This window comes from Leucoraja erinacea, chromosome 14 (assembly GCF_028641065.1).
Source record: "Leucoraja erinacea ecotype New England chromosome 14, Leri_hhj_1, whole genome shotgun sequence".
NCBI lineage: Eukaryota > Metazoa > Chordata > Chondrichthyes > Rajiformes > Rajidae > Leucoraja > Leucoraja erinaceus.
In genome coordinates this window covers 49,959,867-49,975,927 of record NC_073390.1, presented here as the reverse complement: position 1 = coordinate 49,975,927, position 16,061 = coordinate 49,959,867, and the positions used below count along the sequence as shown (strand labels likewise).

Genomic DNA, 16,061 nt, shown 5'->3' with positions numbered 1-16,061 from the left:
ATAAAATCCCCTCATCCTAAATTTCAGTGAATTCCAGGTTAATTGGCTTTGGTAAAGTTGCAGGCAGACAAAAATGCTGGAGAAACTCACCGGGTGAGGCAGCATCTATGGAGCGAAGGAAATAGGCAACGTTTAAGGTCAAAACCTTTCTTCAGACTGAAGAAGGGTTTTGACCTGAAACGTTGCCTATTTCCTTCGCTCCATAGATGCTGCCTCACCCTCTGAGTTTCCCCAGCATTTTTGTCTACCTTCGATTTTCCAACATCTGCAGTTCCTTCTTGAACATTCGGTAAAATTGCCGCTGTTGTGCAGGATAGTGCTACTTTAAATGTTGTCATCCATTCCCTCCAGAGATGCTACCTGAATTACTCCAGCCTTTTGTTTAGTCATAGAGTCTTACAGTGTGGAAACTGGTCCTTTGGCTCAACTTGCTGATACCGGCCAACATGTGCCGGTTACACTAGTCCAACTTACCTGCGTTTGGCCCATATCCCCCTAAACCTGTCCAATTCATGAGCTGTCTAAACGTTTTTTAAACATTGCGATCGTAATGAAGTATCGTAGTATGTAGAGGTTTCTTGCAGTTACATTTTAAGGAATGGCTGTATTGGCTCCACGGGCTACAAAATATCCCAGTGAACAATTGCAGATGTTTAAAATTATAAAAGGTGTTGATCAGATAGATACAGAAAAAACCCCATTCCCATTGTTAAAGGAATACAGATTGAGGGATTGGAAGTCTGATGCTGCATATAGTCCAGAAAGATCATTAAAATGATTAGTTAATTTAACCATTAATCAAGCCCAATGGCTATGTTACTGTAATTGTATAAGACTGAATTAATGGATATAATTTAGAGGCAAGTGTTCTCAATTTACTGAATTCTTCTGGGAATAGGAGCATGCACAGGCTGGTGGGAGGGTTGACTGAGCACTCAATAATCATTAAGTACATTGGAGATATGTGTAAATACAAGGAAGCGCAGATGCTGGTTTACAAAAAAGCACACAAAGTATTGGAGTAACTCAGCGGTTAAGGCAGCATCTCTGGGGAACACGGATGGGTGATATTTCGGTTCGTGTCCGAAGAAGGGTCACAACCTGAAATGTCACCTATCCATGTTCTCCAGGGATGCTGCCTGACCCACTGATTTACTCCAGCACTTTGTGTCTTTTGGTTGTATTTCTGCTGATGCCCTGAATGGAGAAATTAACCTGCTTCTAACAGGATCATATTTTGCATTAATATTGACTTTTCTTTGATTTATGGAACTTTTTTTGTTTGTTTTTATTATATTGACCATTGACTACTGTGTTTAAAGACCTGTTATTCTGCTGCAAGTACAAATCTCATTGTTCTATTTCAGAACATGACATTTAAATATTCTTGACTCTTGAGAGATTGGTGAAGGTTTGATAGCAAGTGTTATTTATTTGTCCTTTAAATAAACACTGCTTTCTGAGTAAATTGACTTTCATTGCAGTAGAATGGGCCATTTGCTGTACACTCAGTAACACACTCCACCCTGCCTCCATTGCTAATTATTGCTAATAGAGTATTGTAACGGGTACACCATCACATTAAATCAAAAGCATGGACCAACCCAGGGCAAAGTCCCATTTCTGTTTCATAAAATCTGGTCTCCCATAGGATTGTCAATTCAAGGTGAATTGAAACTTTCAAGGCCGTGATAGATTTTTTTCAGATAAGGGCAACTAGAAATACAAAGCAAAATTGAGTAAATCTATTTGATGCATGGAGTAGCTATGATCACCTGTCTTTCAAATACTTAGTGAATCACCCCTGTTCCTATGTACACACTAAAGTGTTAATCATAGACTTTATGAATATATCGTGATTTTTCTGCCAAGGACAGGATCATGACCATGTTTTATTACACAAACTAGTTGGTTACAGGGTGGGTTACTTTGGACTAATCAGCGTTATGTAATCATATTGAGCTATTGGATGGATGACAACATTTGCAGCAGGAAAACAAGACCTTCGGCCCAACTCACGAGTCTCACGCATTTAGCCCATATTCCTCGAAATTGTATCTATCCATGTACCTGTCCAAACGTTTTTATAAGGTTGTAATTGTACCAGCCCTAGTATTTCCTCAGGCAGAATCTGAAGCAGCCTATCCATATTCTTCAGGGATGTTGCCCGAACTGCTGGGTTAGTCCACCTCTTTGTGTCTTGTGTTTTATAAACCAGCATCTGCAGTTCCTCGTGTCTACTTCCTCTTCCATCAAGTTCCAACACCGTATGTGAAAATCGTGCCCCTCCGGTCCCTTTTTAAATCTTTCCCCTCTAACTTTAAAACTTTACCCTTTAAGCTTTATTAATTCTGTTGAATACAGCAAGGAACTAAATGGTGAAGCAAATTGATACTTTCTTCATAAAAAACACTTAAAAATTAGAGCAGTATTGTAAAAATAAAACAGGTGAAGTCTGATGGGAAAACATGAAATGCTGGACAACTCAGCAGGTCAAGCAATATCTATAGAAGGAGACCCATTTTGTTAACCATCTTAACTCCCCTTCCCATACCCATACTGATCTTTCTGTCCTGGGCCTCCTCCAGAGTGAGGCCACATGCAAACTGGGGGAACAACACTTCATATTGTGCTTGGGTAGCTTACAACCCAAATATATGAACATTCAATTCCCCAATTTTAAGTTAGAACCCACTCTGCCCTGTGCCCTATCCTGTTGTGCACCCCTTTCTTCCAATATATCAACCCCTTTCCCCTTCCACCCCATCCCATTCTACCAAACCCTTTCCCCTGGCTTTACAATTTACTCCTTACAGCCTTTTGGCTTCTTTGCAACTCTGGCCTCTGTACACCCACCCCCCCCTTCACCTGTATCCACTTATCACTTGCAAGGGTTTGTACAACACCCACCCCTTTCCTCAAGTTTCATTCCCCCCCCCCACTATAATCGGTCTGAAGAAGGGTTCCAACCAGAAACAATGCCTATCCATGTCTTCCAGAGATGCTGCCTGACCTGTTGAGTTACTCCAACAATGTGTATTTTTATTGTGTAAAGAGAAACTGTTTGTGGCTGTGTCCCATCACGCCAACTAGGAGAGGGAGAGAGAAGGAAGGTATTTTTCTTAACTAAACTGAAACGGTGTGATAAATCGTTAACCTTTGAGATTCTGTCTGCATTCCCTGTAATATCACTTGTTAGTGTCGATCGGGAACGTGGTCAGCATGGGAAAGTTGTGCCGAAGGGCCTCTTTCTGCGCTGTATGACTCTATGACTTCATGACTGAGTAGGAGAGAATGTGTGGGAGAAACATGTCGAACAAAGGAAGTATTTGTCGTAGAAAATGAGTCAGAATGGTTTAATGATCATAGTTATCAGCACAGCAAACTTCCAGCTTTGTATAATGAGTTGCTGATGGCTGGATGGTGAGACCTTCCCAGCTGGCTAAACATATGCATAGATTATTTTTAAAAACTGAGCCAATATGTCAAAACAAAGTTGGAAAACTTGAGACATGTGGAACTGTAGATGTTGGTTTACAAGTGGGTCAGCATCTCTGGAGAACATGGGTAAGTGATGTTTCAGGAGGGGAACATGTGGGATTTGTATGTTCTCCTCATAAATACATACATTTCCTCCGGGTGCTAGGATTTCTTTCCACATCCCAAAAATGTGGGAGTTGGTAGGTTATCCGCTGAACACAAGTGCTTGGACTTTATCTTGCACTAAATGTTGTACCATTTATCCTTTATCCGTGCACTGTGGGTGGCCTGATTGTATTCATGTATAGTCTTTTCTTTGACTGGATAACATGCAAACAAAAGCTTTTCACTGTACCTCGGTACACGTGACAATAATAAATGAAACCGAACCAAGTTTCCCCTACAGTGTAGCTGAGTATTAGGATCATTGAGAGGGGATGGGGGAAATTGATGGGAATGTGGGAAGAGTATAGTGTTCAGTTCTGGGCACCATGTTATAGGAAAGATATTGTCAAGCTTGAAAGGGTTCAGAAAAGATTGACGAGGATGTTGCCAGGACTAGAGGGAGTGAGCTATAGGGAGCTGTTGAGTAGGTTAGGTCTCTATTCCTATAGCTCCTATGTGGAGTGATCTTATTGATGTGTAGAAAATCATGAGAGGAATAGATTGGATAGATGGACAGAGTCTCTTGCCCAGAGTAGGGTCCAGAGGACATAGGTTCAAGGTGAAGGGGGAAAAGATTAATAGGAATCCGAGGAGTAACTTTTTCACACAAAGGGTGGTGGGTAGTATGGAACAAGCTGTCAGAGGATGTAGTTGATACTGGGACTATCCCATTATTTAAGAAACAGTTAGACAGGTGTGGAGAGATATGGACCAAACGTAGGCAAATGGGACTAGTGTGGCTGGGACATTGTTGGCCAGTGTGGGCAAGTTGGGTCGAAGGGCCTGTTTCCACATTGTATCACTCTATGGCTAATCAAATGGGATTAGGATTGGATTCAACCAGGTAATAGTGGGCGCTAGATGGTCAACACAATCTCAGTGGGCTGATAAGTTTGTATCTACGCTGTCAATTTTCATGACCAAACGGGTATTTGTTTATTTCTTTCCATTTTCGGCGGTATTGATTTTTAATTTTATTATCACAATCTTATGAAAACTAATAATAGCAATGTGTATGCAGTTAGCAGAATGTTCCCATAGTCTTTAACAACTCTGCTAACGTGTTGGGCCAAATGCAAGCGGGTGGGACTAGTATAAATAGGACATGTTGGTCAGTATGGACATGTTGGGCCAAAGGGCAATATGATTATATGACTCTATTTAGTCTTTGTAGCTGTACTCAGAAAACCCTAGTAAGTCAGACACAGCTAGTAAGTCTAACAGTAGCAAAATAATTTCCAGTCAATTCATTGATTTTTATGATGGCCAATTTTAAAAACAGATTTTACAGTAACTTTATTTAATTCATTAAAAACATGTGCAGTTGTGTAGATTACAAGATTCTTGGCATACAGAACTCTGCTGTGAATCAGCCTTGGCTACGTATTGCAACCATAAGCAATGTGCTAACATATTCAAACAAAATACACACTGCAGAAAATGATTAATTGTGGTTATCCACCACTTTGAGGAATTCATGCAGAAAGCTCTACCTGTGATTTGGGATGAGAACAGGGCAGTCACAATGGAGACAGAATGTGCTTCTTTGAGGAGGTACATTTATAAAAGCATTTTAGAATCAATAGAGACACTTTTTTGCAAGCATTTTAGAACCAATGGACACCTTTTGCAAGCATTTTAGAACCAATAGAGACATTTTTGCAAGCATTAGAACCAATAGACATTTTTTTGCAAGCTTTAGAACCAATAGACATGTTTTTGCAAGCTTTAGAATCAATAGACATTTTTTGCAAGCATTGTAGAACCAATAGAGCCACTTTTTGCAAGCATTGTAGAACCAATAGAGCCACTTTTTGCAAGCATTGTAGAACCAATAGAGCCACTTTTTGCAAGCATTGTAGAACCAAATGACACTTTTTTGCAAGCATTGTAGAACCAATAGAGACTTTTTGCAAGCATTTTAGAACCAATAGAGACTTTTTGCAAGCATTTTAGAATAGACGTTTTTTTTGCAAGTTTTAGAACCAATAGTAATTTTTTTTGCAAGCTTTAGCACCAATAGACATTTTTTGCAAGCATTTAGAACCAATAGACATTTTTTTGCAAGCTTTAGAACCAATAGACATTCTTTTGCAAGCTTTTAGAACCAATAGACATTTTAATTTTAACCAAATAAAGACACATTCTGCAAGCATTGTAGAACCATAAAAGACACATTCTGCAAGCGTTGTAGAACCAAAAGAGACAATTTTTGCAAACATTTTAGAACCAATAGACACTTTTTGCAAACATTTTAGAACCAATAGACACTTTTTGCAAACATTTTAGAACCAATAGTCATTTTTTTGCAAGCTTTAGAACCAATAGACAATTTTTGCAAGCTTTAGAACCAATAGACACTTTTTTTCAAGCTTTAGAACAAACATTTTAGAACCAAAAAAACATTCTGCAAGCATTGTAGAACCAAAAGAGACACTTTTTGCAAACATTTTAGAATCAATAGACACTTTTTACCAATATTTTAGAACCAATAGACTCATTTTTCATGCATTTTAGAACCACTAATGGCACTCACATTTGAGTAGACATGTGTTCAGTGTTATTCACAGCTCAGAGAAACATGACCCTCTGCCTTCCTCCATCTTGAAGAGACTGTGAGGCACACCATTTCCGGGTTTTATAGTCCCTCCCCCTCCCACCTTCGCAAGCATTTTATAACCAATAGAGACACGTTTTGCAAGCATTTTAGAACCAATAGACATTTTTGCAAGCTTTAGAACCAATAGACATTTTTTGCAAGCTTTAGAACCAATAGACATTTTTTTGCAAGCTTTAGAACCAATAGACATTTTTTTGCAAACATTTTAGAACCAAAAAAGACACATTCTGCAAGCATTGTAGAACCAAAAGAGACACCATTTTTGCAAACATTTTAGAACAAATAGACACTTTTTGCAAACATTTTAGAACCAATAGACACTTTTTGCAAACATTTTAGAACCAATAGTCCTTTTTTTGCAAGCATTTTAGAACCAATAGTCCTTTTTTTGCAAGCTTTAGAACCAATAGACATTTTTTGCAAGCTTTAGAACCAATAGACATTTTTTTGCATGCTTTAGAATCAAAAGACATTTTTTGCAAGCATTTTAGAACAATATACACTTTTTGCAAACATTTTAGAACCAAAAAAGACACATTCTGCAAGCATTTTAGAACCAATAGATACTTTTTGCAAGCATTTTAGAACCACTAAGGGCACTCACATTTGAGTAGACATGTGTTCAGTGTAACAGAGAAACATGACCCTCTGCCTTCCTCCATCTTGAAGAGACTGTGAGGCACACGACTTCCGGGTTTTATAGTCCCTCCCCCTCTCACCAGCAGGAGCATCAGAGAGATGGCAAATCTTTTGAAAACATTAATATCTCTGTCATTTTCATCGACAGGCAAAATCCTCGGCACACAGGCGGCGGAGGGGGGGCTCCGAGCAAGGTGGCCAAAAATGTGGCCGTTCTCTCGGAAATCGCAGCACAGACGGCCAAAAGCAGTCAAGAACAGAGATTTAGTAATATAGATTAAGGGTTTGGACAAGCTAGAGGCAGGAAACATGTTCCCAATGTTGGGGGAACCAGGGGCCACAGTTTAAGAATAAGGGGTAAGCCATTTAGAACGGAGACGAGGAAACACTTTTTCTCACAGAGAATTGTGAGTCTGTGGAATTCTCTGCCTCAGAGGGTGGTGGAGATCAGTTCTCTGGATACTTTCAAGAGAGAGCTAGATAGGGCTCTTAAAGATAGCGGAGTCAGGGGATATGGGGAGAAGGCAGGAACGGGGTACTGATTGGAGATGATCACATTGAATGGCGGTGCTGGCTCCCAGGTGCCGAATGGCCTACTCCTGCACCTATTGTCTATTTTTGTCTATTGAAAAGGTAAAGCCAGTGGAGATGGCAGATAACTGTGCTGTAAAATTACCATGACAACTTTGCAGCAGATTTTAACAGTGAGCTGCCGGGAGCAGGATGCAACTTAACAGAGGCAAAATGATGCCAGCCAAGTTCGGAATAGTAAACAAAAATGCTGTATAAACTCAGCGGGTGCAGCAGCATCTGTGGAGCGAAGGAAATAGGCAACGTTTCGGGCCGAAACCCTTCTTCAGACTGATCGGGGGTAGCGGGGAGAAGAAAGGCTTTCTTCTCCCCGCTGCAGTTCCTTCTTAAACAAAGGTTTGGAATAGTATTTGCCGACGGTACTGCAATTAAATAAGTTCGTTGGGCTGACTCAGACCTGAACAACTACTATAATGGCACTTTCTCCAGTCTCTGTATGCTGTTATAATTCAATTTTTGCCTCTTTGCTGAATAGGTTCAATGGATTTATTCTTTAGGTTTTAGTTTGTCAAATTATTTTGTCCTTAATTTGAAGTTATGTCATTTTTATATGCTTAGTTTCATAATATATTCAACTGACTACGTTTCATTTCAATTTCTGTCTTTACATCGCTTACTCTCAGTAACTAGACTCTGTCCGATGTGCCATGTCACAAAAGCACTGCACCCTCTCACTTCATGTGGTCAACACAAGAATTTTCATGTTATTTTATTGATGATTCATTACAGAATAACACCATCCTTCTACAGAGCCATGAAAAATATGAAGTTCCACACAATGAATCACTGAAAAAGTAAATAAGTGCCATCAATTATCTCAACGTTGACCTAGTGCCAAGATGGATAATATCTCAATTAGTTCACATCTAAAGGGTTGTATCAAAGTAAAACATTAAATTCTAGTAAATAGGCTCCCAACCTGAAACATCATCTCCACGGATGCTAAGTTCCACCAGCACTTTGTTTATTTGTTCTAAATATTCATATTTAAATGCCAATCAAATTATTTCAGCAATTTACAGATAATAGGTTGAGGACTACAATAGCAGCAATACACATTGGTGATCTGGTTTTTAATTCAATGCAAATAAAAATATTAACGATTAGTGAAAAATGTTGAAAGTTAAGCTGAATATTTGAAAAAGTGATTTTAACAAAAAGTATGGCCAAGATGTTGAAGATGGTGAGAAGCTGAACAAGGGCATTCGATCCAATTTGAGATACCAGTTACCAAGACAGATGTGTACAGCAATTCGTTCTTCCCCTGCACAATTAAAGCATGGAATAATCTTCACCCTACCATAGTTACCCAACCAGATACAACTAAATTTACAGTAGCTCTTTCTTCCCAAAAACCCTTTCTGGCTTAAGTCTTCCCTCCACCACCTCCAGTTTAAATTCTATTTGGAATATTTTGGAGGACCAAGAAACCAAGAAATTCATATTAGTATTATCTTAGATTTGAGAGTGATCTGTTACGCGTTGTGGTCTATGTTGTAATAGCGAAGGGTCCTATTGCCTTCATTAACATTGCAGTAGGGAGGGGAAATCTTTCATTGAAGGTTGTCTTCCCTGACTATAGTCTAGCACGATCTGCTACTACAATGATTGTGTTTGCTTCAGGTGCCCTTATTCTCCAAATTCACACATTATTATGGTGTGCTGGGATGGACTGCTATTGGTATTACCTGTAAATGTATGTGAAAAAAACATGGTCATTAAACTTTACCTGTGCTTTTAAAATTAATGTTTGGAATTAATAACCATGTATTTGTATATTGGAGGAATCCTAATTTCACAACAAACAAGTTTTTCCCATCAATGTTCATCTTTAAGAAGTTTTGCTCTACTCTTGACTCGGATTTAACTCTCTACTTTGGATGCTTTTATTCTCCCCTCACATTTGTTCAGGTGGCCTCTGAAATGTACGTTCACCCTCTATCTTCATCAGCTGCAATTTCTGAGCTGGAATCCATTTTAAATTGTACATATCATGTTTCTAGTCCATCCATGACTATGGATATCTCCTTGATGGTCAGTATTTCTCTAAAACACTATTCACAGCATTTCTCAAGATCCACAGCAGCGGGCGTGGCCACAGGCTACAATGAAACCATTGATGACTGAGCTATTAAATCTATTCCACTTATGCACCAAATCTAAGCAAAACGTTTGACGGGCAGCACAGTGGCACAGTGGTACAGTTGCTGCTTTACGGTGATTGCAGCACCAGAAACCAAGTTTCGATTCCGACTACGGGTGCTGTCTGTATGGAGTTTGTACGTTCTCCCTGTGACCTGTTTTCTCCGAGATCTTCTTTCTTCCCACACTCCAAAGATGTAAATTGTCCCTGTGTGTGTATAAAATAGCGCTAATCTGCAGGGATTGCTGGTCGGCATGGACTCAGTGGGCCGAAGGGCCTGTTTCCGTGTTGTATCTCTAAACTAATCTAAAAGTCTGAAGAATGATCTCAACTTGAAATGTCACCTATTCCTTTTGTCCAGAGATGCTGCCTGACCCGCTGAGTTACTCCAGCTTTTTGTGTCAATCTTTGGTTTAAACCAGCATCTGCAGTTCATTCCTACACAAAATTTTTGTTTAATAGCAGATATAATTCAGAATCTTGGAACTAAAAAGTATTTCCATTGAAGTTTGAGACTTCAAATATAGACATCAAGTCTATATTTTGAAGAATATTTGTCCCAAAGGTTATTTTCCAGTAAGGGAGCAAGTGTGGTATCACCTTATCACTGTTATTTCAAACATTAATATCCTTTGTGAGTTAAAATAAAAACTGCTAAAAAAAAAACTTGCTTTCATTGAAAATCTTATCTTATAATGCCTACTAAACTCCTCAGTGAATGTCACATGAAATTAGTTATAATGGAACACTTGGTTGTCTGATGTGGAAGTGAAAAGTAGAAGTGAAACCTAATTAATATGGAAAATTCCATATTATCAATGCAAATAACATAAATTATATTTGACCTGCTGAGTAAAATTTCCTCCACTTCCAGTACTTTGTTCTTATATCAGTGCTTAATTCACTCCCCTTCTCTCCCTGGAACATAAGGAGGTTCCGCCCTGCTCTTGGAAGGGACTTTTATTTCTTTCTTTTAACTTGGTTCGCTTTCCAACGGGTCCTGCTTCTCTTATGTACGATCAGATAGCCGGCAAGACCTCCTCTAATCCACATCTTCGCCCTCAGCAACTGAGTCTGGTGCAGATTTCAACTGAAATGCCACCCTTCATCTTTCCAGTCCAAGGTCCAGCTCATTCAATTATCTTGTTACACCATTCTCAGCATTCCCAAAGGTTCGCACGCTGCCCTGGGATGACTGGCCTTCAACAGCCACAACTATTTTTTTAAGCTCCAGTCAGCAAGGAGATTTCCATAGATAGACACAAGGTGCTGGAGTAACTCGAGTAGGAAGGAACTGCAGATGCTGGTTTAAACCAATGATAGACACAAAATGCTGGAGCAACTCAGCAGGACAGGCAGCCCATTCCTTCTCTCCAGAGATGCAACCTGACTCACTGACCTACTCCACCACTTTGTGTCTATCTTCAGTATAAACCAGCATCTGCAGTTCCTTCCTATTTAATGCTGTAGTAAAACTGGCTCAGAGGGGGTCGAATTAGTTTCAATCAACTCCACATATTCAAAGATGATTAATAGTTTTATTTTAGTTTAGAAATCTTACATGGGGTGTGCACAAGATGGAAGATGGGAATGTGACTAATAACGTGTTTGTGCTAAATCTGAAACTGCTTGGACTATCAGTCTTCTGCCTATGTTCCCTACATCTGATACATGAAAGAAGTAAAAACAGCACCTAAGTGCTCAAAATTCCATAACATCTGAAAGACTATCACATTGCCACTTGATGAGCTCCACAGAATGTACAGCCAACCAAACATATTATTTGTAGTAAATTAACAGTGCCTTCAAATAATAAGACTCAAATTACTTAAAATAAACCAATATGTGCAGACTCAAAAACAACTTCTCAACTACCCATTACTTTTTATGTCAGAATCATCAGAGAAATTCAATCTCACATTCGCTTTAAAAAAAGGTCTAAATGATATTTTGCAGGCTAGATTCCACTTTTATAGTAATATACAGTAGGTTCCACTTTTCCACATGTATCCCTCTTGGGAACTCGCCTTTCCAAGCCAACAATTGGCCTATCAGTAAACCACCCTGCCTGAGGTCATCTGTTGCTGACCTTGATTTGTCCTGGTATTTTCTTGCTTCTAGTCTTCTCCCCCCCACCCCCTGCACTACAATCAGTCTGAAGGAGGGTCTCGACCCGAAACGTCACCAGAGATGCTGCCTGACCTTCTGAGTTACTCCAGATAGACTTTGTGTCTATCCATTTTTTCACAATTTTGTACAAAAATCACTTGTTATAGTAACCAAAAACATTGAAAGACATTGCTTCATTAGAACATGTTAGATAAGAAAGAATAATGTCTCTGTCTCACTTAGGAAACCTGAACCGAAACCTCGGGAGACTTTGTGCCCCACCCAAGGTTTCCGGAGGTTTTTGTCAGTCTCCCTACCTGCTTCCACGACCTGCAACCACGCGGCAACCACCTGCAACCTCTGGGTACCACACAGAAACCTTGGGTGGGGCGCAAAGTCTCCAGAGGTTTCCGTTCAGGTTTCCTAAGTGGGACAGGGGCTAACGTTACTAAAAGTGGAGAGAGAGAGTAAAGTAGTTCTGCCTTCTGAGGAACAACTAAGTATGTATGTCGGACTTTCAAATGTAATAATATTGTCAGAGCTCATTTGCATGTAGAGGTGTCTGTAAATTGGCTGTTCGTAATCCAGTGTGTCGTGTGATTCTAAAAATATGCATATTTACTCCACCATCCTAAGGCTTAAATATGCATAAATCACATACTATGTAGAATTTAGTATATATAGTTTAAAATTCATTCTGCTGACTAAATCACAAATCTACATTAGAAGATACTCTATATTCTGAAAAACATTTTAATAATACAGTTTATACAGAAAGTCATAGCATTAAGAAAGACTGGAAGAGAATAAAGGTAGTGTGTATTTGTTCCTGATATTCTATAAGGCCACATCGAGGAGAATAGTACAAATACAGCTAATTCCCGGGTGTTTCATTCTGATATTGCTGAAAGCCTTTATTGTTTAACCCAGCTTTTAAGCCGCTGAAAAATCTCTTCTCTTGCTTCTCGGAGCTGTGGTACGTCACTTTGTTGCTCTGGGTACATGTCAGCACAGTGCGCTGTACCTGTTTCAATGATTAAATAAAATACATGGAATAAATTCTCCGAGACACACTGGCTCCCATGTATTGCACAATCATCTGCATTTACTGGTCAAACATCCCAAATGCACATGTACATAATGTCACTGATCTTTGTCACTTCATAGATGTCCTTACGTTTCACATTACATTTTCAGTAATACCACACGTAAACGGGCCCTTCAACCCATCAAGCCCACAAACCCATCACCCACTCACACTAGTTCAATATTATCCTATATTCACATCCACCATACACAGTAGAGGTAGTATTTTAGAGGAAAATTAACCTACAAACCTGCCCATCTTTGGGATACAGGAAGAAACTAGAAGACTCGAGGAAACCCACCTGGTGACAGGGAGAACGTGCAAACTGCACACACAACACCCGAGGTCAGGATCGAACCTGGATCGCCAGTGCTGTGAGTCAGTAGTTCCACCAGCTGCACCACTGTGCCACCCGGTACATAGATACCACATCAGCCATCTTATAGCAAGCAGCGCAAACACATAGGAAAGGAGGGCAGGAGCCCTTTCGTATGCTGCTATTTACAAGGGGGACATGGTGGGGGGCAAAGAAAGGATGAGTAATCTTTGTAAAGTTTGTCTGCGCTTTTGTGTACTTTGTATGCAAAAACAAAGATACTCACTGTACCTAACTAAGTTCAAGTAACAATAAAGCATCATCATCGTCATTCTCTCTGTTGCTTCCTCCCACTAAAAATAATTTTCCTTGGCTACCCTCTGTTGAGTTTAGAAATGAGAAATGGGATAATTCATAAATCCTGGAAGCTGGATAATATGGGTAAACTTCTAATTGAACAGTTAAAAACCAGAGAGCTGATAGAGGGCAGCACAGTGGCATTGCTGGACGAGCTGCTGCCTAACAGCACCAGAGACCCGGGTTTGATCGTGACCTTGGGTGAAGAGGACAGTGTCAGTTACATGTGGGAAGCACATTTATGGATTATCTCAAGTTTGCAAAGAGTAGAAGGATAAAGTTTTACCAGAAATCACTGGGAACTGTTGGGCCAAGAGTTATAAAACCCATAAGTGAAGGAATTTACTGAATTCGAAGAGGAATCTCCAGCAGATGGAAACAAAAGTACCTTGCTTTTTACATCACACTTCTCATAATTTTGCAGCAAGCCACAACATTTATAGAGGACCACTGCTGGAGACCGACCGGGAGCTCCAACCATGGGACTTAACATTGTGGAGCGTCTGATCCCTGTCGGGGATCGACCTCGGAGCTCCAACCCTGAGAGCCTGCGGACTTTAACATCGTGGAGCTCGCGGTCTCTGATTCGAGAGTGACTTCGGGAGCTCCAAGCCACAGGAGCTTTGACCGAACCAATGCCGGAGCTTCGACCGCTGGCTGCGGGAGCTTCGAACAGTCGCCCTGACTGCGAATGGGTTGATAGCCCCGACCACGGGAGAATAAAGAGGAAGAAGATAAGACTTTATTGACTTCCATCACAGTGAGGAATGTGTGGAATCCGCTGTGGTGGATATTTAGGTTAACATTTATGTAGTTGTGTGTCTTGTTGCTTTTTTTTAGTATGGCTGCATGATAAATCGAATTTCACTGTACATTAATTGGTACATGTGACAATAAACTGACCTTGAAACACCACACTGTGTAGGACATGTGGTATTAACATTTTCAGACAACAAGCTTCCACAAACAGCTGTTTGATAACTGTCCAATGATCAGTTTAGGTTTGAGTAAACAAAAAAACATTGGTCAGGATCATAAACTTCTAAATAAGATAAATTATCTTGCAGAGCAGGTGTCATTTTAAGATGATATGAAAGATATACCCCTGGAGGCATAATGTGTCTGTTGTTGTCCATGTTCATAAGTGATAGGAACCGAATTAGGCCATTCAGCTCATCAAGTCTACTCTGACATTCAATCATGGCTGATCTATCTTTCCCTCTCAACCGCATTCTCCTGCCTTCTCCCCATAACCCCTGACACCCAGAGAGGGCACCTGAAATTATTGCCAGGTACATATTAGGGGATATAAGGATTTGAAGAATTAATAGAATAAGGAGGGTAACAAACCTTATGGAAAATATATTTGAAAATCCATATTGTGTCCTCTCCCAACTGAAAAGCCTTAGTACAACCCTTCCCCATTAGTTAAACTACTGAGTAGGATATGGTCCTTGCTTTGGGCAATTTGACGCACAATGTCTATAAACTTGCATTGATTACTTTATATGTACATCAAGCTTGCACAAAAATGCATCTAATAATCACAATTATCAATTCTTCTCCTAACATATGTGAAACTGCCATAGAAGATAATGTTTATACATTAAAAATACTTGTATAGTTCACTCATAACTGCTGCAGCTTTCTTAACACAGATGAAAATATTATTTTTCCCAGAGTATTGTTGTAAGTATTTGATTTTGAATACATAATCTCTCACATGTGAGGCTATAAATTCCAGTAAATACCTAAACTACAGACAATCAAAAGTCACCAGGGAAAGTGTTTATTATATCCAAATTTGGCTTAAGGCAAAATATTTTTATACCTATTTTAAAGATGATGGAAACTTAATCTTTACTTAATATGGTTCGAATTTCTGGGATTTCCAGCATAGAATCAATTGATTTTTTTAAAACGTTGATTACACTGACATTTGGATATGGATAGGATAGGTTTACAAGTATATGGGCCAAACACAAGCAGGTGGGACTAGTGTAGATGGAGCATGTTTGTCAAGCGTGGGCTAGTTGGGCCAAATGGTCTGTTTCCCTGCTGTTTGACTATGAAACCAAAGGAAATGCAAAATGGCAGAAATCAGACAATATATCCTTATGATATCCTTAATGTTATTGACTGGTTAGCACGCAATTAAAAGCTTTTCACTGTACCTCAGTACACGTGACAATAAACTATACTGAACTGAATCATTACCTTGAATGTAAATAGCTTTATGACCTTTGGTAACGCCTAGTATATGCCATGGATCATTCGAGCCATTTGGGAACATTATCCGATTTCCTTTAATGTTATGACCTCCATAGTTTTCATTAGTGTGCTGTACAGCATCAGCAAGTACAACTGGATTAAATGGAGGGCCAAATAAATCTATGCATTGTTGAAGTTTGTAACTAAAAAGGGAAAGGGAAAAAAAAACAAAGAATTGTTAAATAGTGTCCCCGACATTTCTAATTAGCAAAGGCTTCAAAATGGCAGTTTAATTGTGCAGTAAATAAGGTTTCAGCATTCTATGCTTCAAGTGTGGCAAAAC

General features: G+C 39.5%; 1 protein-coding gene across 1 annotated transcript in view; it reads right to left on the bottom strand.

The window, feature by feature from the left end:
- Positions 1 to 11,190: 11,190 nt before the first annotated feature.
- Positions 11,191 to 16,061, bottom strand: part of prss16 (serine protease 16) — a 33,443-nt gene continuing 28,572 nt past the window's right edge. The window contains exons 8-9 of the mRNA XM_055646393.1: positions 15,725 to 15,921; positions 11,191 to 12,771 (exon numbers count right to left, since the gene is read on the bottom strand). Coding sequence (XP_055502368.1) covers positions 12,662 to 12,771; positions 15,725 to 15,921 — 307 coding nt within the window. The 3' untranslated portion in view covers positions 11,191 to 12,661. The remainder of the gene's footprint in view (positions 12,772 to 15,724; positions 15,922 to 16,061) is intronic.